Raw genomic sequence first — 25516 nt, 5'->3', positions numbered from 1 at the left:
GGAGTTGGTGTTTTCCTGAAGGCACCTGGCAGTAATTGGTGAAGTAAGACTTCATGTGGTTCAGATATTTCTTTCACCCCTTATTTTCAGATGAACTCTTGGGAGCATTAATGCAGGTACAAATCAAGCAAGAAGTGTGGAACCCCAGTGGAGTTCATGTAGCCTTGGGTTCCTCTTGCATTGTTTTTTCTCTGCTACTTTTAGTCTGTAACTGAAATCTTTTCTTGGAGCTACTTTAGGGCTGCTGTGAGGCAGAGTAACTATGTGTGGCAGTACATCTGCTCTGTGCTGCTGCCGGGTCTGCTGGCTCTGCTCCAGGGCTGCTGACATTTTCGGCTGCTGACAGTTCGGAGTCTATGGGAGGAGCGGATACACCAATGTTCTTCCTAAATCTAACCTACAGCAATGTGGGTGTTCCGGGGGTTGTTTCCCCACCCCCCAGTTCGTAGTTGTAGGTGTCAGGCTGTGGTGGATGAGGAGGAGAGGCAGTCACAGCTGAACACTGTGTAAATCCAAGCGGGGAGAAAGCTGCTCGTAACCCCCGCAGGTGCACAAGGGCTGCGCAGAGGCTGTCGAGAAAAGGTAAAAGTGCGACTCGGAGCGCTTTTTTTCCTCCCTTTTTTGACTGAGAACATCTTAAACCTCCAACTGGGAGGGTGGTGGCCGTGTGGGGTTCAGAGGTGCTGGGGGTACACTCGCTCATCGGAGCCGGGTGTACAGCGGGGTTCGAGGGAAGCCCCCGTTCGGCTTCTCCTCCGGCTGCCCCGCGCTGCTGCCTCCCCAGCCCAGCCCAGCGCGGAGCTGGGCGCGGCGGCGGCCGAGCAGGATGGGGAGGCGATGATGGAGCCCGCGAGAGCCTTCTCGGGGAGGGCTGGGGCTGGTCTCCAGCGGGCTGCGCGGTCCCGGCAGGGCCACCTTCCTGTCCCTTCGGCAGAGTGCGCGGGGTAGCGGGGATGGGGCAGCTGGGGGCAAGGAGGAGGGTGCAGGAGGCACCCAAAAGGCTGGTTCTGCAGCCGAGGTCCCATCCCGAGTCTGGAGGAATCCCGGTCGCTGTGCCTGTGGTCCCCCCGTAGGGACCCCCGAGCTAGGTGTGGGGATTGCTTTAGCTCGGTTGGAACACAGCATGAATCTTTTTGCTCCAGTAAATAATGCCGTGCTGTGCTAGTAAAATAATAAAAAAAACCCACCATCCAGAAAACCAGACTCAGCCCGTGCTCTAGTGGTTTAATTAGTTTGTTTCTAGCACTTTTTGGGGTGTGGCCAGGGGAAAGTGCTGAGCCTGCCAGGGCAGGCTTTCCAACAGGTTGTGTCTCATGTCCTTAATGAAAATCTTTCTGCAGAAGACACGAGAACAACTTGATTAAGTCTTGATGATCAAGGAATGAGTGAAGGATCTGGGATGATACCTGTAATGTGTCTGGATACTTGTAGTTCATTAAAGAAATGAGAGTAGCTTTTTTGTTATTTTGCATAGTAAAGATGAGGCATTACTGTGAGACAAGTCCTCCAAACAGTCTGATTTTCCCACTTTATTCAGCACGGGCAGTGTTGGAGAGGCAGTGTGTTTGCTGACCCACTCCTCATCTTCTGTGCATTGGGGTATCAACCATGTAATCTTCAGTGTGTGTTCTTACAAATGTATGGGTCTTCCAGGAAGACTCTAAGAGGAATAAGTAGATGGAATGCCTTGGAAAGTGGGCCTCTCTTGACCCTATCACAGTCCTAAAAAAAAAAAATTCACATGGAAGATCCCTACTGTCTAAAGTAGGGCCTTTAGGCAGTCTCCTTTAGGAAAGGCCCACAGACCACTGTCCTGAAAATGCATGCAGGTAACAGCTTGTACGTTTGTGGGAGTGATGCCATGGAGATAATTCCCAGGCTGTGGCTTGTTCTTTGGGGCTTGCAGAGATGCAGCAGGAAGATAAGGTGAGCATTGGGTTAGTTTTTTAAAAGGGGGTAGGTATGAGATGATCTCAGCACGTATTGTAATGTGAGCACTACACTGAATGTCAGAGATGTTAAAAAAGGATTTTTCATCTCTCCCTTCAGCCTCTGCTATAGGGAATCACTGAGGCTGACAGCTCTTCCACTCCATTCTTCAGGAACCATTCACACCTGCTCCAGGCTTAGGTAGATCAGTAGTTGATGAGTAGTTGATCCACCTCAGGTGTGGATGTTTCTGGCTGCTGCAGAGCATTGCAGGTCAGGCCAGACACCCAGCTGGAGATTCCCTGCCCAGATTTGTACAGCTCAGGTGAGGGGTGACAAAACCAATTACAGTAATTGCTCCAGAACCCATAGCCATGAACGAGTTCTCAGTCGGGTATGTGACCAAGTTACATGTGTGCTTTTATAACCTCAGTATAATTATATTGTTTGCTTTTTTATTTTCTTATGCTACTATTTGTCCTAAGACGCCAAATTCATGCAGATCACTCTTCCTTTTTTCTCAGCCACTCAATAAAACATTTCTTCCCAGCATCAAGTGCTTGTGATGCTTAGGCAGGCTTTGGCTCCCTTGGGTGGGTTTGCATGTGGCAAAAGATTAAAAATGTGAGATGTTCATTGAGACACTCCTGCTGCTCTAGCCACAGGCAAAGTCAGTAGCATAAGTACTTCTGTCAGAACAAACTACACACTAAGTTTAGCAAAAGCTCTCAGGTCAGAAAAGTATCTTTTATTCTGTAACTCACAGAGCCTGATCTGCAGCATGTTGATTTTCACAGTACCCCAATGTGAGCAGTGCTCCAAGATCAAGGTCTCCTTATGTACAGGAGCCCTTATCTTGGGGGAAAAGAGCCTCTCAAAACTCCCTCGCTGCAGAACCAGGTGGGGGTAAATAAATGAGCTGGTTTCGAAGAACATCTTGTGGAAATTTAATTGTGTTTATCACTTGGAGAAAAACATTGTCAAAACTTCTAAACTGAGATTTGTGCTGTTTAAGGAGAAATTAAACATTTCCCTGTTGTCTTCCTCCTTCCCCCTCTTCAGTTTCAGCTCCCCCTGTCAGTTGCCCCCCGGCAATGCCTGTGGCTGGGTAGAGCAGATGCCTAGGGCTCCTAATAGAAGTTTCCCAGTGCCTCCAAACCTTGGCAAGAAGAAAAAACTAAAATTTAGTTAGGGAAAACAAGCTGAGAGAGACTGAGAAAGGAGACAGCAAGGTTGGTCTCTTCTCTTCCCTCCCTACACCTGAACATCAGGTGAGCACATAGCAATGGGCTCCCCTCAGCAAGCCATTCCCAGCAGTGACAGCTTGACTTAAGAACATGTTTTAATGAGTATGCAGTGTAGTTTTTCCTTCTCTCTCCCCTATTAAAGCGGGACAGTTTGAAAAATGAGTGATATTTTGCAGCGTTGAAGGACGTGTTGGGAAGGTACTTGTCAAGAAGAGCTTTTTTTCCCCCTCTAACTCTCTCCCCCTCTCTGGTCTCACTCCTCCAAATACAGCACACATGGTTACTCTCTTACTTAGCTTCCAGTAAGTTGTCATCTTATTCATGTGTCCAAGTGAGAATTGGGGCATTAAAATAGGAATTTTGACTGTGGTTTAAAAAAAAAATTACTTTTCACTTGGTAGTGAGACTTTTTTGAAATTCCCTTTCTTAATGGCTGAGAGGATAGAATGAAAAGGTCCTTCACTCACCACCCCATCCCCCAGCAAAGTGCTGTCTAAGGTTGCTGCTGCTAATCCTGGGCTAATGCTGAAGAGCAGCAGGTGCTGATGAAGCTTTCTTTCAATTCCTGCTGCTGAGAGTTTGACTGGGCTAAAAAGCAAAGAGTTCATCCTGCAGATTAATTAATTTCAACCCAAGATAACACCAAGTTGTAGAAACATCTCGACCTGTCAATGTTTTGTATGAAAAGGACCTGAAATCCTCCCACACCTGTCACATCTGACTGCAAGCAGAGGCTTGTCCTGCTTTGGGTGATGTGCACTCTGGAAATAGCTCCTAGAAGGAATGTCCTTGAGGCATGGCAGAAGAATGACTTTTCCTCTGTGGCATGTGCAGGGCTTGAAGCTCCTGAGGGCCACACATTGGGGCTTCCCCAATAAAGTCACGTTTTGTGTTGACCTCCCTTTACTTAGCCTGGGATCTGTTAATTTGCTGGGAGTGTTGGGAGGATGTGATGAAGGGTGATACTTGTAAAGCACCTGGCACTGCAAGACACAACATTATGTCTCTGTAATCCTTAGTGGGGTGATCGTGGACGGGATTTCTTAATCCTTTCTTCGTTGTGTCCCCATGCAGGTAACTGAGCATGGCCTGCTACAGGTATCTTGCCTTGTCTGATATGTCTGTATATAATTTGCTGTAGAGACAAGTTTTTCCTGAGAAAAATCCCTCTCTGATTTCTTGGAAAAACAATTAATAGAGCTCGTTATCAAGAAATATACTTACTTGTCTTTACGTGAAGAAAATCTGCCTTTGCAATGACAGAGGCAGACATCCATTGGGAATCTGGTAAAGTGTGCTGTAGTGAGTGCTTTTAATCTTAAGAAAAGATAAATATACATATTTGAAATAGAAAGCCAAGAGCTCTACCAGATACATTTGGTCTATATCTGGGCATGCTTGAAAGTGTCAGTGAAATCCACCTATGATGCGATGGCAGTCTTGCTGATTTCAAAGGAAAAATGAGCAGAAAATTGACTTTGCTGGACAGATATGCATAAAAACATCTCCCCAGAGAGCCAGTCCTTGGCAAGCAAAAGTCATTAAAGAGTCTGGGGTTGAGTGTTGTTGGAGGCTGGTGATGGGGACACGCAGCAGTGCTGCTCTAGGCAGGAGCTGAGGGACAGCTCCCCTGTGCTGGGCTGCACAGCAGGGACGTGTCAGCCGGAGCTGATGGAGAGGGCGAGGGGAGGCAGCTCGGACTGTGCTCGGTGAACCCCTGGGGTAGCTGCGTTCTGCTCTCCACTGCTTTCCCCAGGGACACGGGGCCCTGGTGGGACTCAGCTGTGAGAGGGAGGTGCGCCGAAGGGGGAGGAGAGGTCTGGGTGGGCATGGAGAGGAGGGGAGGCAGGGCTAGGGAATCCTTCCCTCCCCCTGCCAGGCCTGTTCTCTCCAGATGTGATGGGAAAGGAGATGAGTATGTTGAGAGATTTTCTTTTCTATCATTCCCTCATTTTCATTGTTTGTCTTTCTATCTGTTCCCCACCCTTCTCCCCAGGGCAGGAGTTACTTTTGTCCCTCAGGCAAAATGTTTCTGAGTTCATCACCTGAGACAACCAGCAAGGAGATGCTCAGCTGCAGGTAAAGAAATTGGTTCTAGGAATTGGATTTGTATTCCTCTCTTCTTTTTTTTTTTTTTCCCTCCAGATTTGCCATCATGAACCTCTTGTCCTTTGAGTCCATCTGCATTTTCCTGCTTTCGCAAGGTATGTTTAAAGTTGTCATTTTGCATCAGTGGTTTTTGTCTTGGGTGCTTCCTCATCTGGCAGGAGTTCTTTGCTCTCCAGGAATGAGAGGAATGAGAGCCAAGTCAGTGCCTCTCCAAGAGGTTTAGGGATAAACTTCTGAAACCTAATTTCACACAAAAGTGGAGAAAATAATATCTGGAGAAACAGCTTTTCTGAGAATTTGAACATATGTGACCAATCTGTATGTAAAGTGTCTAACCAATATGGGAAAAGCTGATGTTATGGTATTAAAAGTACATAAATTTGTTTGCTGTTTATGGCTATGATCTCAGAAGCCTCAGGCTGGCCTAGCTCTCACTCTTGCAGTGTGTCCCTGCATGCAGTGAGCAGAGGGACTGTCCCATGTGCTGGAGTCGTGTCCTTGGCATTTTTCATGCTTTCTGTGTCCCTGCTAGAAGGGATTTCCTGACGTAGATACACTGCTGTGTCACCAAATTACGTTTTGCAACTGCGAAATTTATGCAGCAAACTAGCATTTTTGCTGTTACAGCTTAAATCTTGTGTGTATTGTTTATGGATGATTATCTGTTTGATCCCCCAGCTTTGCTGGTGTTGGCTATACAACAAATCCATGTTGACCATGAGATGATTGGCAAGATCTCAGCTGCTAGCCAGTGTAAGTTTGTTTTATAAAGCAAGCATTTTCTATTTCTGAATTCCTTCTTTCTTTGTTTTTTTGTGGTTTTGGGGTCTTTTTTAAAAGTGGGGGGTTTTTTTTGTTTTTTATTGTTGTTTACATTTATTGGTCCCCATTCAGTCCATAAAGTCCCCAGCAATGCTCTGGCAATCACGGCCCTGTGGCTGCTTCTGCCCTAGCCTGGCTTTCTTCCTCATTGGTGTTAGCTCTCCTGGGATGTGATCTACTCTGTTTTTCCCAAATTGGCTATTTGCCGACTGAATGGTGTTTCTGTCAGTTCCTTCAGAGCCTGTTCCAAGCAATTCTGATTTAAAGAGCTGTGTTTAATTAAAGACTTGATGAGACCTCCCACGTGGGTAGTTTTTTTCAGGCTATAAAGCCAGCACCAGTCAGGGTGCTGGGAGCAGGGCTGATGGGACTCTGGCTGGCCAGCATGTGTTCACCTGCAGCTCCCTTGTTGTACTTGCAGTCAGTTACCGATAAACTCTGTAGGGAATTTTCTCTTGATAGCCATGTTTTTTCTATTGTCTGTCAAAGGATAAATTGCATTTATTCCTATGCCAGGCATGCCCTCCAGCTCCATCCTATAGCACCATGCATTCAGCTCACACTTTCCATCCCAAGGTGCTGTGTTTGAGTGTTTCTCCTGGCTTCACATCCCTGAATCCCTTGGTGGTCTGCAGACATCTCCTGCTTACAAGTCCCTGCAGAAGAGCTGCACTGCACCCCTCAACTCCAGAGCCACCTGAGGAGTGTCCCTCCATGCTGAGCCCAGTCTGGGAGCTCAGCAGTTTTCTCTGTGCATGCATAGGCAGGGATAACAGCCCTGCTGCATCTCCAGGTTCAGCCCAGCTCTGAGGGCAAGGCTGACAAGCCAGGACAGTGCTGGCAGGGAGACTCTGCTCCAGCTTGTCCTCAATGCAGCGCCCCAGGGCAAGGCTGGGTGCCCTCTTAGAAGAGCCAGTGACCCAGAAGGGAATGCCTCACAATTTTCTATCCCTGTAATCTGGTATTAGAAAACCCTAATTATGAATTCAGGTTTTAGCTAGCAGGAATGATTTGGAAAAAGTACTGATAATAGAAAATTATAATAATGGGGTTAGAGTAATGTCAGAAACCAACACGGCTCTTCAGGACTTGGAATGCTTGATCTCTATTGAGCTTCTGGATTCAGTTTCCCTTGAAGTTGATTCTGGCAAATTCTGCAGAAGAGACTTTAAAATTTCCCTTTAAATGCTTTGAAAATGACTCTTCAGAGTCTGCAAACTGCCATTTATGTATTTATTTATTTGTGTCAGTGAAATTGTGGGTTTCCACTGCAGCAAAAGCACCTCAGAAATGTATGCTTGGGAGCAGTCATGTTCATGCAGGCTCAGAAACAAGACACGTCTCTGAAGAGGAGGTAAAAGGCAGATTTTTATGAAAAGTGTTTCTGTCAGTGTTTGGGAGCTGTTCAGAGAGTTTGTGTTCAGGAAAATAAGAGTCTGTTTTAAAAAAATGTGCTGCAGATGAAATGCATTGGGCACCATGGGACTCGGTAGACTTTCCAAGCACCCCCTGGATTTGCATCTGTGCCTTGGGCCGGGAGAGGCTGCAGGTCCCACTGGGCACAGCCACCTCTCCCTACTGCTCATCCTCCCTCCATGCCCTCTCTGGAAGAGCATCTCTCCCTGTATTTAGTGATACTTCACTGCATTAGCTGCTCCTTTGCTGTCACTGAGACCAGGCTGGAGCCCTGAACCCTGAGGTGAGAGGGACAAACTGAGAGCTGAGCTGAAGTTGCTACAGGCCAGGGCGGGGGTTCATATGGGTTGTGAGCACTGAGCTGCCCCAGTCCATCCTCTGCAATTTGTCTGGATTTTCAGCTCTTGGCTGCCTTCTTCCAGAGACTGGGGCTAACAAAGTGTAGTTTCATGGTGTATATATTTTTTCTCCTAGTGATGCAGTGCTCTGCCTCGTTAGATGTCCTTTTCCTCCTGGATGGCTCCTACAGCATTGGCAAAGGAAGCTTTGAAAGGTCCAAGCACTTTGCAGGCAGGCTCTGTGATGCCTTGGACATCCATCCAGACAGAGTGAGTGTCTGGAATATCTTCTCTCATTCTCAAACAGCTTGGCAATGTGTGGAAAGGCCAGTGGTAATGTGCTGAGTGAAATTGCAAAATTCAACTGATAATCTGTCATGGGGGCAGAGTATTTATTCAGAAAAATGCAGTTTTGAAGTAGTGTGGGATTGGAGGACACTTCTTGATTCTTCAGAGACTTGAAACAGTTCCATTTGATCCTGAGAAAAGACATAATGCTTCAGGTTAAAGATTATGATTTGGGGGTTTTTTACTGATTTTATTTTAGTAGATTAAAATGGTTGGATCTTTCTGTCACATTCCACAAAACTTCTTGTAAGACTTCAGTGAAGTATTCTTGATGTATTGCCCAGTACAGATCATTTAGTCTATTTGCATTTTCAACTATAGAAAATGGTTTTAGAGAAGATATTAGGAAAAGTATTGGTTTGTGTTGCCTGCTGTGCTCAATGCCAGAGGGAGCTTCTCTTAGTAATGGGAAGATTGCCTGCACAGTGTATAAATGGGTTGGTGTAGAAGGTGTTATTTATAAACTTAAAGCCCCTGAGGCTGTGAGCTGCTCTGAGTGGATAAATATAGATCCTGAGCTGACTGTAACTGCAGCAGAGGCTCCTGTTGTTGGCAGATAAACTTTTTGCTTTGTTTATAGTCTGTGTAGACAATACTGGAGTTCTTGCCCTATTTTGAAGTTCATTTAGAGTGCCAGTGGCTCAATAGAGCAAGCTCAAACAGAGCTTGCCTCTATGCAATTTAGTCTTCCCAGGTCTGTAAATTGATCAAAAGAGTAAAGCACAGACACCTTTCATGACCTTTAACCTTTTCTTTTAGGTCCGTGTGGGAATGATACAGTTTAGCTCAACTCCCCACCTTGAATTCCCACTGAATTCTTATCTAACCAAACAAGAAGTGAAAGAGAGAATCAAAAGGACTGTGTTCAGGTCAGCTTATTTTAAAGCTCTTCTTTTCTTCCTGGGCTATGAATAACCTCTGGATTGAGAGGTTTTTTGAGGTTTAGAAATCTCTGCTTCTGCTGTGCTTACACCAGTGTGATGCCCTTGGGGAGGGAGGTGAATGAGCACTGTGGTCCATGATCCACAATTCACTAAAAATGTGAAACCTGGTCTGTGTCAGTGAAAGGTGATAGGAGACAAAATTTTCAGTGTCTCATTATAATACAGTAAATAAAGAGTTTTCCAGGTCTTTATGTCTATTTGAACCTGGCAGTGAGTTACATCCTCTGTGGAAAAGCAAGCATGGTGTTCCCTCACGGCTGAGCAAAGGCAGCAGAGTGTGCTGCTTCATTTTTTGTGGTTACAATTTCCTTTGTCCTGTGAGTTAGTGACAAACTGCTGGTCTGTAGATATCTATATGTCCTTACTGAATTCAAGAGGATCAGTTTTTCAGACAGAAACCTTTTTTCTTCCTGAATGTTAAGACTTGGATGTCCTCCCATGACCTCGGTAAATGGAGCCAGAAGTCCAAAGAAGTGCTGTCCTGAGATCCTCTCAAAATAGACTTTCCATCTCAGAAAAATACATTTGGATCTACAAAGGGTCCAACAGTCACCCCAACATAACTCTTGTTTTGATGATAGACAAGGTACTGGTAAGGCCTGTGGATGTCTACTCTTTTAGCTGATCTGCATTAGGACTAAAGATTAGATCAACATTTCCCGTGGAAATGCTCTCAGCATGATGTACATATTGCAAGCAAATGTGATCACTTTTGCATTTTTCAAGCAAGATCAGTTGGCTGGATTTTGTTTTTGATGAGTTTAGCAAATCAAGAAAACCTCTCGTGTACTGTTACAGGAAAAACTTTGAGAAAACAAGATACATTCCTCCTCTCTGGTTGTTGTTGAAAGTCTGTGAGAGCAGAGAAAGTGGAGCAGCATTTTCTGTCTGGCACTGCATTTCCTTGATGACAACAGATGGATGCTGACAGATCAAAAAGAAATAAGGACTTTTTGCCTGGCTGTTTCATCTAATTTAAATGAAAAGCTGACATTCTGAAGTAGATAAAATAGTTGTGGATGTATTCCAGTTGGCTTCTGAAAAAAAAAATGGGTGTTTGACATCTTGGTTGAGAGATCCCTTGATGTGTTTCTGATGAGCCTTTGGCCAGTGAGGTATTTCCTGACTTCAGCCCAGAGCTGACAGCACTTGGAAGGAGGCAGCACCAGGCTGAAGTGAAGCTATTGTGATTTATTTGGAGACTGCCGGTCTCTCTCTGTGAATGCTGTCCAGATTGCTTTGGAATTCACTGGGCAGCTCCAGCCATACTCAGTGGTAATCTCAAGCTAAATTTCATATTAATTTCTTTCATATTAGTCAGCAGCTGGTTACAGGAGAGAAACTTTCTTGGTGCTGTCTCTGAAAAAAGACAATAGGTAAAGTCCAGATCTCCTTGTACTTTAGAAAATCCTTATTGGAGTAATGCCTCAAATATGCTTCCACTGTGTCAAAACCCAATGAAGCTCCAAATGCAAATTAATAAGCAATTTAATGAGCTCTTTATTAACAACTTCTAATCCTCAGGGCTCACATGGGCACAGTGTACTGAGTTGATCAAGATTTAGTCATCACACTGACTATGCTCAGTGTGTATTTTTCCTCATGCAAAGCACTTTTCATTGAAACATCTCACAGTTGCAGACATCTGGTCAGAAAAAGGCAAATTTGTACTTTCTATGAACACATGGTCACTGAGTATGCTTGTAAATGATGGAGTGCAGAGGAGGAAGAAGTTCAAAGCAGAGAGGTCTGGCAAGTACAGAATGAAAAAAGTTTCTGTGAAAATCAGAGGGTAAGTGGAAAAAGAGTGAAGTTGGGCATGAAGAAATGGTTTTCTAGAGCAAGCAAATCAGGAATCAGGTGGTAGGGCAAAGGCTGGATGTTCAGAAAGCAAATGAGGTGTGTTTGTGTCAATGCCGACAAAGGAGAACATGAATCCTCCAAGGAATGCATGACACTTGTGGTTTGATTCCCCTGGATTGCTCTGGACAGCAGTAAAAACAGCCCTACAGGGCAATCAGAGGAAATTATTTACAGCACAACTCCTTGGACAGAATTAGAAGACAGCTGGAAATGTTCACTCTGCTCTAGTGGCTTAATTATCACCGGGTCTGTGCCATGTGTGGCATGTGTGGGAGGTAGGGAATAGGGGCAGCTGGGAATGATCTCACCCAACCATCTTGGGATTCCACCAAGCCTCATCTTGCAAGACGGAGGTGAGACTACCTTCTACCTCCTCTTTGAGAGCTCTGTTATGTTAACTGTGGCTTTTACTTAAAGAAAAATTCAGTGTTCGGCTCAGAATGTAGATATTCTTTCCTCAACCTGACAGACATGATAGTTTTATATATAATTTTGATGACATTTCATGGTACATAGAAAGGAGAGCTCAGTCTTGAGTAGGCATCTCTAATAGTCATTTAAAGTTAAATCCTAAAAGCAGAGCAGGACAGTCCCTGTCCCATGAAGTTCACTAGAAAGAATTAACAATTAGAGTAAATGTGAAGCCCATGAAAATAGCCACACTTTGTCTTTCTCCTCCTGGACCTCTGTGTATATACAGCACTCCCCTTTTCTATTCCATTCTGCTTTATTTGTAGCATCTGCTGCCATGAGGAGCTCCTTCCCAGGTAACATCCAGTATGTTTATGATCCAGTTATTAAAATTATCTGAATGCTTCTGCCTGAATTAAGGTGTAAATGAGGCCATATGCCGAAGTCAACAATATGGGTTTTATTTAGCAGTAAATGAAAGACAGAGAGAGAGAGAGAAACAAGTAGAAAAGAGGTGGGGGGAGAGAAAGAGTGACAGAGACAGATTAAGTAGAAAACCTCATTGCTCTGGGGATCCAATCAGCATCTCATTGATGCTTTCCACTGGGGCTTCTTGGTGCTGAGGGTTTCCTGCAAACATGGAGTTCAGTGGATTGATGTACACTTTGTCCAGGTGGGAATGCCTAGGTAACTCCCCTGGCGGGAGGCAAGTTTGACACTCTTGCAACAGACTCTGGATCTGTTGCATCACTTTTCATCACGTGTAGTGCTCTGCTGCAAGGCCTCAGCAATGAGTTTGGGGAGCATTTTGGGGGTCTTTGATGGGTTATGGCACCTCCTCAGCTGCACCTCACAGGAATGTCCTGTGGATGTGGCCTGCCCCGGGTGGGGGTTTTACAGCTGAGCCAGTTTGTGTGAGGAAGGATGGGTGTTCATGACCTCTAACCAGAGGTCACACCACACCCCCCAAAACCCTCCTCTTCCCTTCTTGGTTGTGGGGGAGAGTGTGCACACCTGGCCTCAGCAGGTGAGCCTGTGGCCTATGGAGTCCCCCAGGCCAAACCCAGCCAGAGCTGTTTTTCAGAACGGCTGCTGGGTTTGGCTTTCTTGTGGATACATTCTTCTCCCTTAGTCTTGTTTCCTTGTCCCTAGACCTGAGGTAATTGAACAATAGTGTCACCATTATCTTACCATAAGTTCTCTTTGATGGCTTAACTCACAGTCCATAGCTCTAGTCAGGCATCTTCAGGGAGGGGTGGGCTTGGGTGGTTGCAGCTTCTTTATACAGTTTTGGTATAATGGTGTTTAAGGCATGAACCATTTCAGTCTCTGACAGAATGCCACCTCCATGCATCTTGCTGTGCAGACACTGGCCATAACCCTGCCTTCAAGCAGCATCCCTTCTCCTGGATGCACTCTTCTTCCAAAGGGACCTCTCTTGTCATTCCCCAGGCTTTGTGCTGATGTGCAGCATTACGTCCCAGACAAGACAGCTCTAGTGTCTACAGGCTCAGCAGGGCAGTCAGACTCTCAGGTTAAGACTCAGCAGTCAGCAAATCCTATTCTTTAATCATCTCACAAGAAACGAGTCTCAGGATTTCTAAAGCATCTTTGACTAAAGCTCTTCTCTGGCTTTATATCTTTTTTTCTACTTATGCTGCATTCAAGGTTGCTTTTCTGTGGGAGTTATTGCACAGCTGAATGGCTTGATGCCTGCCATTTCCTAACACTTAGCAGCAGCCCATTTTACCTGCTGATTTATGTCACTGCTGGAATGTGCCCCTTCTGGCACCTGAGTCCTGCTGTGGGTTTAGTACTTTGCTACTGAGAGGATTGGTGGCATTAAACTAATTGGTTTATACCTTAGGAACATTCCCTTCTCTGGGGAATAAGGAAGTTGCCAAAAGGTACATGGTTCCTTCTACCACCACAAACAGCTTTTGTAGGGCCAGGCAAGAGAGAGTAGATGGTCTTGTAGGGAAGTACCTGGGATCAGTGCTCAAGTCTGACTCTGTTGTCTTTGGTCCAAGATGACACTTAAAGAAATGACCCACATTTTCAGATGGAAAAACAGAAGCTGTAGAGACATTTGTCAATGCTGGAAATAAAATTCATATATCCAAGAGCTCTGGTTACTGAACCAATTGCAGAAACACTGTGCTGTATGTTAAAAGTCTCTTGGAGACCACTCTGGGTTGGAGAGGAGGGAGGTAAGGGTGAATAGATGGGAAGATAGGTGAGAAGAATGACAGGATTAGATATCCGCATGGATATGTTATGTGGCAACCAGCAGAAATAGGCTACATTTCCCATTACCAGAGGGTAAAAATTTGAAACACAAATGGTAAATTCAGTAGCAGGGGAGGAATTTTGTTTTCTTTTCTGATTATTTTCTGCTTTCTAGAGGTGGGAGCACAGAGACAGGTCGGGCTCTGAAGTACATTCTCCACAAGGGTTTCCCTGGTGGCAGAAACTCAAGTGTCCCTGAAGTTCTGATCATCATTTCGGATGGAAAGTCCCAGGGCAGCACTGCAATGCCTGCAATGCAGGTGAAGGAGAGACACATCACAGTTTTTGCAGTGGGAATCAAGTTTCCAAGGTACGAAACTTTCCAGAGTGGGAAGTAGATGCCCAGCTAGCCAAATGGCAAGTCCTGGTGAGGGGGGGCTCGTCTTGGGCTAGATATGAGTTTTGGAAAGAGAAAAGGTGTCCTAGTTTTTGCCAGGTCAGTGTTATATGGGTTTTTTTTTTTGCCATAGCTGAAGGGGTGTGGCTGTGGCTGTGGGTGTGTCTGGGAGATAATCCATAGCATGTTATCATTGTCAGGGGTTGGGAAAAGGGACTCTCTCAGAGAGGAAGGGGATTCCTTCCTTCCAAGGTGGGGAGAAAGTGTGGTGGACAAAACAGTCAGTATTGAGATGGACTTTCCAAATAAATTGATATTGTCTTACATCTTTTGTTATTAATGTTGCCATTGCTGCTGTTACTGTTTGATTTCTTATGTCATTTCTGTTCCCAGTAAATTGTTCTTATCTCAACCCATGATCTTTGCCTTTCATGTTTCTGGCTGGAAGTGAGAGGGGGAAGCAAGTGCTGGCCTGGTTTCAGTGGGAGCAATAAATTGGGGAATACCAATTAACCATGACAAAAAGGAATTTTCAGGGTTATACAGGCATGGAGGAAACACTGACTTGGTTGCTGATGTAGAAGGAGCACGAGAGTGGATGAAGAAAACCTTTCCACTGCATAGAGCTATGATACTGACCGAGACTAAACATGTCTTTGAAGCTGAAAAGTGCCACGGTTTTGCATCAACTCTCTTTTTTGCCCAGGGTTGGTTTTGGTTCTTGATTCTTTGTGGGGGAGACTGAGCAGCTGACCTGTCCCTTGCTTGGCAGGTGGGAGGAGCTGCACATGCTGGCCAGTGAGCCCCCTGAGCGGCACCTGCTCTTTGCTGGAGATGCTGATGATGCTGCCAACGGCCTGTTCAGCACCTTGAGTGACTCTGTCTGCACTCCCACAGCTCCAGGTGACCCTGCTGGCCCCACCTCCATGCCCATGCTTTTAGCTTGGACCATGGCACTGAGTGAGGACAATGAGGCAGTGTCAGGAAACATACAGAGGAATAAGCATGTGTTGTACTTCGAGGTAACATGCTTCTGGTGCCCAGACTGGGTGGCATGCTCTCCAAATACCTCCAAGCTGCAGAATCCTAAATCTTTCTACATCGTGGTTCACCTTTGAATATGGGAATATTGGCTTTTGCTCATGTGACAGGGGATAGAGGGATAAACAGAGTTGTGTTAAATTTTCTAATGGATTTGGCTGTGTGTTAAGGGGAGGCACCTAGGGCTTGCAGGAGTTACAAAGGATAGAACTGGGATGGTCCAGAGGTAGCAGAAACTCAAATACCTGAATGATGAAGGCACCAAAGGGACTGAAAAGCTGTCATTGAGCCCTGAACTCAGCAGTGTGAGATTTATAGTAAAGCAAAGATTGAATATTTAGCTCCCCAGAAAGTGGAGTAGGCTGCTGAGCTTTTCAATGGGAAATTTCTCCTCTAGGGTCTCATGGAGGCTCTTGGAAACTCTGTCCAGTCTGTTGTTGTCAGGTAGTTGAAAATGGTTGTCTTATCTCACAGCCTTTGTATTTTCAAGCAATTGATGTTAGTTTGCCTTTTACTTTGCTGCAGGCTGCAAAGTTGAGTCCCACCCTTGTGAACGCAGGACCCTGGAGACTGTGAAAGAGCTGGCTGGCAACTACATGTGTTGGAAAGGCTCAAAGCAACCCAATGCAGTGCAGGCTTCACTGTGCCCTTTCATCAGGTGAGCTGGACACCCACATTTCTGAAAATGAGTGGGGCTGAGAGATGAGAGATACAGTAATGGGACTTGTATCTGACCTTGTCTCTTTATTGGGATGAAGACCTCTCAGAAAACTGATGCAAACATGGTCTCTAGTCCTAGGAAGGGTCTCTGCTCTGATCATTGGCTGATCTGAGAAGTAATCAAGCAAACAAAAGGATTTGTTTTAATTCTCAAAATACATCCATAATCTTTAAATGTAAAGATTACAGTTGAATTAAAAAACAAAAGGTAGATTTGATGAAATTGTGGTTTTCCTTTTGCTACCTCATTTAGAATTGACTTTTTATTTTTAATACTTGTTTTGAAATACTGTGTTTTCAAAGGAAAATTTGTTCAATTGAAAACACAGTAAGGTCCACCTTGAAGGCACTTTGTTAAATTTTAAATTCATGATAGGTCTTGTTCTTCCCGTTTCAGGTGGAAGCGAGTCTTGATAAAACACCCATCCAGATGCTTCCGAACTGTATGTCCAGGTGGGAGTTTGCTTTACCAACATTTTAATTTATGAAGCAGAAAAGGTAGTAATTAAAGAACAAAAAGACAGGGATTTGCTTTCACTTCTCAAAAATTCTGTTCTGGGTGTGAGACTGTGATCCATTTTTTTTCTCATGGCAGATGAGATCCATCTTTTTTCTCTATGACCAGAGTTCTTTTGGACTAAAATGTCTCCCAGTAATTTCTCCTCCACTTGAGGAGCCAGTGAATCCTCATCTGTGTATGTCCCAGGAGCAGAGTCTTGCACTGCTTCCCAGTGCCTGCAGGGAGTCACTGCTCTCCAGCTGGAGGAACATGCAGTGGTGCCTTCAGCCATCCACTTGGTACCATGAGCAGCATCAGGTTAGCAGGGAGCCTGACACATGCTGATCATCAGCCTATTTTTGTGGCTGTTGAAGTAACTGTGGTTCTTCAGTCCTTTTTGCAAGTTCAGGTGACAGTGGCTTTATTTTCTTTATCAGTACAATGCTGTCCAAGCAGCAGGCCAGACCCTGACCCCTTCATTGCTGCTGTGGATCTGGCAGGGCTGCAGGACCTTTAGCAATTCTCTGTTTGTATGAATATGGTATCACTGGCATTGTTGCAAATCAAATGAAGTCACAGTCTGGTTTGCTTTCTTGTCATAGCCTGTTGGGGAGAGCCATCCCAAAAGGAAATTGCCATGGAGGTGAGGGTACATATGGCCCTGTGTTAATTCAAACTCTGTAGCAAGAGGGGCAGAGCTGTGACCTTTTTTCCACTAATGGTGATGCTCATGTTGGCAGAGGATGGGCGGGATAAGGTCCCTGCTGCCTCCTTGTTTTTCTCTTCCCTGGTCCTGTTTAGACCCTTGTGACTCTGAGCCATGCCAGAATGGTGGCACATGTGTCCCAGAGGGACTGGACAGTTACCACTGCCTCTGCCTGCTGGGCTATGGAGGAGATGTCCACTGTGGTAGGTGTGAACCTATGCTCTATCTCCTTCCCTCTGGGCTGTGTGCTGCCTTTGTGGTGCCCTTTGTGCCACCATGGGGACAACTGGGGTTGGGCCACAGTCTTTGGACTCTTCTCCAGTAGACAGGCCGAGTTTAGTCTGATGCTGATCACAACAGCAGTAAGAGGGTGAAGTTGTCATTTCTGATTTGAGGTTTGCCATTCAAAAGTTCATGAATTCCCATAGATATTTCCTGTCTCTAAAGGCTTATATGGTATCCAACCAAAATAAAGCCTGCTCCTGACACATTTGTCCTCCAGCTCATGATATGAGTGGCAAAATGTTTGGGTTACTGGATATAATGTCCCCTCTCCACAGGGCTTCCAGTAGGCCCCAGCTGGGGTTGCCCTACAAATGACTAATTGCCTCCTCCCTTTGCAGCAGCAAAGCTAAGCCTTGAGTGCAGCGTGGATCTCCTTTTCCTGGTGGACAGCTCAGCAGGGGTCACACTGGAAGGGTTCCTGCGCTTCAAGGCCTTCCTCAAGAGATTCCTCCAAGCCATGGTGGGCCAGGACTCACCAATGAGTGTGGGGGTGGCCCAGTATGATGACCATGTCAGGATACCCATTGAATTGGGCCAACACAAGGACCCATTCAGTCTCATGAAGAGTATTGATGCCTTGAATTTCAGTGGAGGAAGAACCCTGACAGGCAGAGCCCTGCAATACATTGCACAGCATGGTTTTAGGAGTACCCCAGTCTTTGCAGATGTGCAGGATGATGTCCCACGTGTGGTTGTCCTGCTCACCGACTCCAAGCCCCAGGATTCGGTGGCAGAAGCCACTAAGTACACAAAGGACCAAAATCTCTTCTTGATCGGCATAGGCAGCAGCTTCATGAGAGCAGAGCTGACTGAGGTGACTGGCAATCCACAGCAGACCATTGTCTACTCAGACCCACAGGACCTGTTCAACAGGATCCCAGAGCTGCAGAGAAAAATCTGCAGTGTGGGCAATCCTGAAGGTAAGACTGCAGTATGGGCATTGTGGGATGAGTTTGCCAAACCATGCAAAGGTGTCTTGAATTCCATCAGGGAGGGAAAAAGGACAGAAGAACAAATGTCATTGTTTTGTCAGTCGCAGATCCGGGGACTAACCTTCCATGAGTGATTTTTGTTATGGACCTCTACCTATGGGTTTGAAAGACACACAGATCATCCTTCAGTCAGTGATCAGTAGTGTTGAATTTTGCCCATGATTTCCTCCCACTGCTGTTTTTCTGTCAGAAAAAAGTACATATATATTCTGAGAGATACCATGTTTGTGCTGCTTTCCACAGGCTGCCAGGCTCAGTCTCTTGATTTGGTATTTGCTGTGGATGCCTCGGCTGGAGTTGGCCTGGAGAACTTCCTGCATCTGAGGCACTTTGTCAGGAGCAGCTGTTTGCACTTCGTCATCAACCGGGATGTCACCCAAATTGCCCTGGTGATCTATGGCAGCAATGCTCACACCGTGTTTGCTTTGGACACCCATACAAGCAACTCTGCTGTTCTCCAGGCCATCAACCAGGTGCCTTTCCTTGGGGGCTCAGGCTCTGCTGGCAGTGCCTTGCTGCATGTTTACAGTGATGTAATGACCGTGCAGAAGGGAGCAAGACCTGGTGTCAATAAGGTGGTGGTGCTGCTCACCAGTGGAGGTGGCATGCAGGATGCAGCTGCCCCAGCTCAGCAGCTCAGGCACAATGGCATCTTGGTGTTTGTGGTTGCCATTGGGGACACACAGAGGGACATGCTACTCAGAGTTGCTGGGTCTCCCAGCTACCTGGTCCACATCTCCTCCTATGAAGACTTGCAGTATTACCAAGGCCTTATCACTGAAAGGATCTGTGAAGGTAGGAGAGCCTCCAGTCCTCATTCTCTGTCAGTGCCACCAGCTGCTGCTATTGTAGGTTTTCTGATGCTTTGCTGACTGAGCTCCATAAGATCTTTTGCATTTTACAGATGGGGAAACTATGACACAGAGATCTGATGACTGTCCAAAGCAATCCTAGAGGAATAGTAACCAGCTTTCCTAAGGTTCAGTCCAGTGGGTGGGAGTGGGCATAGTGTGACTAGCTCTTTCCAGTCCTGCTAGATCTAGGTTCTGCTTTCTCTGAAAGAAAAAGAAGTTTGCTCTTTTTCTGATGTTGCTTTAAGTCTGTAGAATTTGCTGTGTGTTACTGTACCCCTGCAGTGTTGCTGGGGGAGGCTTAATGGAGCACATTTTTGTGCTGGTCCCTGAGGGAGTTCTCTGCTCTCTTGTTCAACAGCTTTGTTTCCAGGTGTTTGCAAAGTGGTGAGTCTGAAACCTTGTCACTCCTGTTCCTCCTTAATACCCCACTACTAAAGTTATTGTGTAGGCTTTCAAGATTTTGTGTTGCACAGTATTTATTCTTAGAATCAATCCATTTTGAAGCCTGCAAACTGCTAAACTAGCCCTTCAGACAAATTAATTAATCTTGTTTGTAGGACCAAATCCTTATCTTCAAAGTGGAAGAATTTTCAAATATTCGTATAAAAACTCAGGGTGGTGGTGGGGGAGGAAAGGTGCCTTGTTTTCTCATTCAAAATAGCCTGAGTTTAACATCTAGCTATTTGCTGTTGTTATGTTGTAATATGTTTGTAAGGTAAAAAGGAGAAGCATGTTTGAGCTTCAGCACAGAGTCCTTTTCATCTCTGGACAAGCCTTTATCTCCTTCAGTCATAGAAAGGGCTACAGCATCTTCTCTTTGGGCTGAGGAGTGCTCTCCTGGCAGGCTCTGCAGATGGTTTCCACCTGGAGTTTTTCAGTGTGTTTCTGTGGCAGTGGTACTTTCAGCTGTGTTATTACAAAAACAATGTACTGTACCTTGAAATCAGCTAAAACGCCAGGGGTGAAGGGGAAGAGACAGCAAGGTTCAATGAGTCAGGGTAATAACATATCATTTCCTGAGACTGAATTGCTGCTTTCATTTCTTTTGAAGGTAATCACTGTTTGTACTGGATAGGCTGAGACCAAGGGCGATGTAAAGATAAGCCTTTCACTCAATCTTCTACTCCCAAGTCCAAGGCTTAATAACAGAATCATTGTCTGTCAAAGGACTTTAAAAAATTTATGACTCATGTTAAAAGTATTTGAGAAACAGACCCTGCCTCTGGATACCTGGAATATGGTTTTAATTCTGAGACTCAGCTGAAAAGAGTCCAGAAAAAAAGGACCCAGGGTTTAGGAGAAAAGATCTCAAACATTAAATACATATGAATCTGATTAATGGAAATGCAAGTTATTGGGCTTATCAAAATGCAAGAACCTTATTAAGGTGTGTTAACAGCAGGCTTGAGTTCAGAGAAATAGTGTTGGGGCTCAGTGATTCCCCAAAGCAGGGACTGTGAGGTTATGCCATGGAGCAGCCCTGGAGAGATCTGATGGACACATGACATGTAGAGCAGAGCACCATGGAGCTCCCTGGGGAATGGCAGCTCCTGCAAGATGAGTGGTGTGTCCAAGAGATCCAGTTTTCATTGCCAGTGGCTCTTCCAGCCCGATGGAAGTGAAAATTTCCATCCTTGGGGATATACTATCAGGCAGGACACCATCTGAGATGTCCTATGGAGACAAAAATGTTTTTGAACCCAGCTTAGTTCCCTATAAACTCAACTGGACCTAACGATTGAGATGTCTCAGGTCTTGGACTGTCAAGAAAAAAAATTCAATTATAATTTTGCCAATGTTTGTTGTAGGTTGAGACTTGATGTGCACATATCTGTACAGGGAGAACGACTATAGCATGTGTTAAGCTGTGTAGAAAGCTCCCTGACAGATAGGGGATAGTGTTTGTATTCTTTCTTCTTGTCCTTTTTCTATTCCCTATGGCATTTTTATACCCCAGAGCAAAGAGTAAGGCAAGCAGCTCTACACCACATAGTTGTTGAGCAGAGGAATTTCACACCCTCACCAACACTGTGGTGGTGTTGCCAGCAGACTGGAAGCAAATCCCTCTGGGATGCTGCTACTTAACCTAATTTATTGGCAGCCAGGCAGCATTGGAACACTGCCAGCCCTGCTGACAGCTGGGCTCTGTTGTGCTAAGAGGGCTGGGAAAGCTGTCACATACTTCATAACAACAGAACTAATAACTTGGGCTGCACTTGCAGGCTTCTCTGAAACCTCCTAGAAAAGAAGCCCAGAAATTTTCCCTGTGTTGTTTTCCATTCATGCCATCCTCGCTTCCCAGCTGGCAACTTCTCCTTGTTCCTCTCTAGTAGAAACTCTGTCCTCCTTGGGGCAAAGTGAGGTTTGAACTTCAGTGGCATTTGGGATTGTGATCTTATTAGAGCAAGGCATGTGTCTTGCTGTGCATTGTCTGTGTCTGGATGTGGGGAGCTTGGGGGTACTCACAGCTCCAAACATGTTCCATGTTGCTTTTCTGTGGTATGCAGCCTAACATGATGTTGCTCTTTCAAGCTTTACTAGGAATGTTCTCCTCCAGATGAGGACACCTAGCAAAGCCACAGGGTTGTGGCTTGTACCCTCTGCCATCTTAATGTGTTTTTCCAGTCCCATTAGCCCTTGATGACATTTTTGCAGCATTCCTGATGGATGTATATCCTAGCTAATAACATTCCACATGTGCCTGAGCCTCCTGTACTGCTTGTGTCTGTTGCAGAAGCAAAAAGCCCAGTGAACCTGTGCAAGCCCAATCCCTGCATGAACCAGGGCGTGTGCATCCTTGGGCCGGGGAGCTACCGCTGCGAGTGCCACGGCTGGGAAGGACCCCACTGTGAGACCAGTAAGGATCAGCTGACAGCCCCTCCGAACTGATCCCACATCTCCACCTCTCCCTGAAGCAGAGAAGTGGCTGTAACTCTTGGGCAGCTGTTTGGTGGCCAGGTCTTGGTGCTGTGGTGGTCTCTATCTTATGGGAAATGGAGGGGTTTGGGCTGCTGAGGGGAGCAAGGGCTTTTCTCCAGAAGCCGTGTGTTTATATACATTCACTAAGTGAGTTGACTGTGAGGGGACCCCAAAAAGGTCTAATAATTTTGAAATCTTCCACTCTGTTCTGTTCTCGTTTTCCCTCTGCCCTGCTAGAAGAAACAATCTTTCCTAGCCTCCCCAGGTGGAAAAATTGGACTCCTTTTTAATGGGAGGGAGCAGTTTCTGTTGGAGCATGATGCCCTCCCTATTACTTTCAGTGCTGTCCATGGTGTAAAAGTCTCCCCATTGCCTTCCTTCTCTTCAGCAGGGGAGCAATGGCCAGGAAGTGGGGAGTCTCTGGCTCCCTAGAGGTGGCCCTGTGTCCATAGCAAGAAGTTCTCAATTTAAGTGGGTTTTCCCCTTGCCCAATATTTTGCTTTTTACCTGAACCCAGGAGTTCTGACTTCCAGCCTGTGGCCTCTAACATCTGTCAGCTAATGCTAAGGGAATGCTTGCTTGGTTGTTGTGGACTGAGTATGACCTTATCCCTTGCTCCTAAAGCCCCTATCCCACATCTGTGCTTCTCTTCTGCAACAGGAGTTCTCCGGGGTGATTCTCCAAGGTCTCCAGTTCTCCCTCCACCTTCCCACGTGCAGTGGAGTCCAGGAGGTTTGCAGCACTTCACCAGAGCCCTCCAGCACAGCAAAAGGCAAATGGATCAGAGGCACTGACACAGATGTGCCAAGTGCTCCAGTTCTCTGTCCAGGAACACTTACTGCCACTCACAGGCACCATCCAGCACTGCCCTTGGCAGTGGTGGTGTTAATCCAGCACAGCGACTGTGCTGAGGTCATTCACAGTTCCTGCATTGCACAAACTGGGCTTCCCAGTGCTCTCTTTGTTTTATAATTGAAGTAAATATTTGTGTTTAAGTATTTCTGGCATTTTGCATTTTCGCATCCAGTTGGTTTTTTTTTTTTTAACAGATTTTGAGAGATCTTTTAGTTAGTCTAATAATATGTAGAAATCTGAGCAATTCTGGAGCTCCTGCTGAAGGGGTGTAACACAGATGATGCACTTGCAGCCAGGTGCTGGAGTGAATGGCTCCTTACATGCAGAAGACAGAGGAAGAGGAAGGAGAACTGATTACAAGCCTCTACTCTGTTTCATATGTTGTCCATGCTGCTTTCTTCCCTGAATTTATTGTGCTGTGATGGTTCATATGTCTGCATAGACAGTTTGGCCACATACTTGCATGCTTTGGAGCATCAGCCTCACTGCATCACTAGATCAATTTGCCCACAAACCTGGGGTAAAATTTACATAGCTGCTGCCCCAAAGCCCATGGTTCCCAGTGTTGGGTTGTTCTCTGCTGACTTTCCCATGGTGTCTGTCACCTCAGGAGAGCACAACCAGGTCTGCACAGGGCCAGGGCAGAGGTATTAACTGTGACTGCCAGAGCTCATGAGAATAGTGTCTATTGTTCCCAGAAGAAGAAAAATCCCTTCACTCAGATGTCCTGGCCTCATGTTTGAATAGTAACATTAGATGGACAAAGAGAGACACAAATTGCTCAGCAGGTTTGTTGTCAAAAGAAAAATGGTCTGAAAGCACTCTCAGGGATGAAAGCTGGCACTCAGACAGGAAAAGCACTGTTGTGCCTTGTGGGAGAAACCAGGCTAGGAGGAAGAGGAAATTCTCCTTTCTTTCCACTGTCACTTTGGTAGATTGTCTGTGTCCTAAGGCATAGCAGAATGGAGGCTTAGTTGAAGGGCTGACATTTGGGATACAAAGGGAAACTAATCTATTAATGTTACTTAGGCATGGCTGTAGCTCAGCATTGCCTCTGCTGTTAACCTGTCAGTCTTCTGTTCACGTAGGGAGAATGGGCTTGATCAGAGTGCAGAAATGCCTGTGGAGCTGGCTGGATTCCTGACAGACTGCTCTGAAAAGTCTCCCATACCTCCTTGTGCATCCTTGTTTGTGTGAAGGGTCCAAGGGACCCCCCTTCTCAGCCTGCTGCCCTGGTGGGTTTGCAGGTCCCTGGGGCTTTCTCTGTCATCATTTGCCTAGCAGCATCATTAGCTCACTCCTCCCAGGCATTTGTCCTCTGCGGGATCAGTCTGCCCTCTCAAACCAGCAGTGTATTTTTACACTGTCTGGGACACAGCTTTGGAGCTGGGACATGCTTTCCTGGCCTTCTACAAGTGCCTAAAGACTTTTCCTTTTGCTGTTTGCAGGACAGTTTGTACAGTGCTGCTGAGCACTTTGCCTTGTGGCAAATTATGTGGTATAATCTGTGAGTTCTTTATTTTAATGCTCAGCTATTAAGTATGTTTTTGGCATGTGTGGGCTGTATGGGGGACAAAGCAGGCTTGCCTGGGTCCTGGGCTGGGAAAACCCTGCATTTTTATCATCCTGCTGATTTAAAGCATGTCAGGTACAAGCATCTCTGTGTGACTGAGGAAGAACAGACTGCAAAATCTCATGCTGGAGACGTTTTAATGCTGGATAGGATATATCTATCTCTGTGCATCAGTTTGTCAAGTAGAGCTAATGTGAGAGATTTCAGGAAAGCTGATTTCTAAACCCAGTCTTTGGGCTGTGGGTACATCTGGCTGAGGTGCCCAGAGTGCCCCAGGGATCCTCACGTGTCAGGGATCTGCGTGTGCTTCGACTGTGACCTTCCTCCTTACATACCTCCTGAAAGCAGGTGATTCCTGAAGCCTTGGATAGATGCTCAGACCTTCTCTGGCAGCAGCAGAACCCACCAGTTCGTCTGTATGGGACAAAGCACTTTGCAAGGTAAGAAGGTCATGGGGCATTGAGAGATGGGAAAAGCCAGGATGATAATTAGGATATATGGGGTGGTCTTGGAGAGACCTGCTGATCCTGCAGACAGGCAGGACACTCCTGAGCAGTTTTTGGAGCTGTTTTCTTTGTAAAATTTTGAGTTGAAAGTCCTGGCTAATTTCTAGGCACTTTCTCTTACAAATCTTAATTAAGTAGGTAAGTGACTTGGGTCTCTGACATAATTCCTTATTAAATTCAAAGACTTGCTTTGATTCAATCAGAAATATTTAATCAGACTTTACTTGAAGTGGGCTCATTCCCTTGAGGCTGGGTCAATATTTGAGGCTGGCACAGGCACTGAGGAGGTGGTGCCTCTGCAAAGCCAGCACTAATCCTGTTTGGCATCAGAAGAGTGCAGAGGATGCTGTCTGTGCCAGGTTGCCATTAGATGTCTGGGCTGCTGTTATTAATGGAGCTGTGAATTACTCTCGCTCTGTAGGGTTTTTGGGTGAGCCTTGACTGGTCATGGGCCATGTGCTGACTTCAGGAGAGAGCCTGTTTCTCCTTTAAAAAATCTTGGATTTAAGTGCC

General features: G+C 45.8%; 1 protein-coding gene across 2 annotated transcripts; it reads left to right on the top strand.

Moving 5' to 3' along the window:
- Positions 1 to 322: 322 nt before the first annotated feature.
- On the top strand, positions 323 to 23067 carry VWA2 (von Willebrand factor A domain containing 2). Of its 2 annotated transcripts, XM_085064807.1 has the most exons (15): positions 323 to 582; positions 2050 to 2254; positions 5322 to 5380; positions 5964 to 6038; positions 7998 to 8131; positions 8969 to 9078; positions 13832 to 14026; positions 14826 to 14956; positions 15620 to 15752; positions 16212 to 16267; positions 17115 to 17222; positions 17643 to 18224; positions 18540 to 19091; positions 21885 to 22007; positions 22730 to 23067. In XM_085064807.1, the coding sequence occupies exons 3-15, from the start codon at positions 5332 to 5334 to the stop codon at positions 22861 to 22863; spliced, it is 2382 nt and encodes a 793-aa protein (XP_084920933.1). In that variant the 5' UTR covers positions 323 to 582; positions 2050 to 2254; positions 5322 to 5331; the 3' UTR covers positions 22864 to 23067. The 2 variants fall into 2 exon arrangements, with proteins under 2 accessions (XP_084920933.1, XP_084920932.1); XM_085064806.1 differs by lacking the exon at positions 2050 to 2254.
- The last annotated feature ends 2449 nt before the right edge of the window (positions 23068 to 25516 follow it).

The sequence above is a fragment of the Lichenostomus cassidix genome, chromosome 6, assembly GCF_008360975.1.
Source record: "Lichenostomus cassidix isolate B80296 chromosome 6, HeHo_3.0, whole genome shotgun sequence".
Lineage (NCBI taxonomy): Eukaryota > Metazoa > Chordata > Aves > Passeriformes > Meliphagidae > Lichenostomus > Lichenostomus cassidix.
This window is presented reverse-complemented; position numbering and strand designations above follow the sequence as displayed.

Excerpts from the sequence above, each read along its gene's own strand:
- VWA2 (XM_085064806.1), top strand. The coding sequence starts at position 5,332 with ATGAACCTCTTGTCCTTTGAGTCCATCTGCATTTTCCTGCTTTCGCAA. Across the intron at positions 16,268-17,114 it reads CTTCCGAACTGTATGTCCAG|ACCCTTGTGACTCTGAGCCA; the intron begins GTGGGAGTTTGC and ends GGTCCTGTTTAG. Across the intron at positions 19,092-21,884 it reads CACTGAAAGGATCTGTGAAG|AAGCAAAAAGCCCAGTGAAC; the intron begins GTAGGAGAGCCT and ends TGTCTGTTGCAG.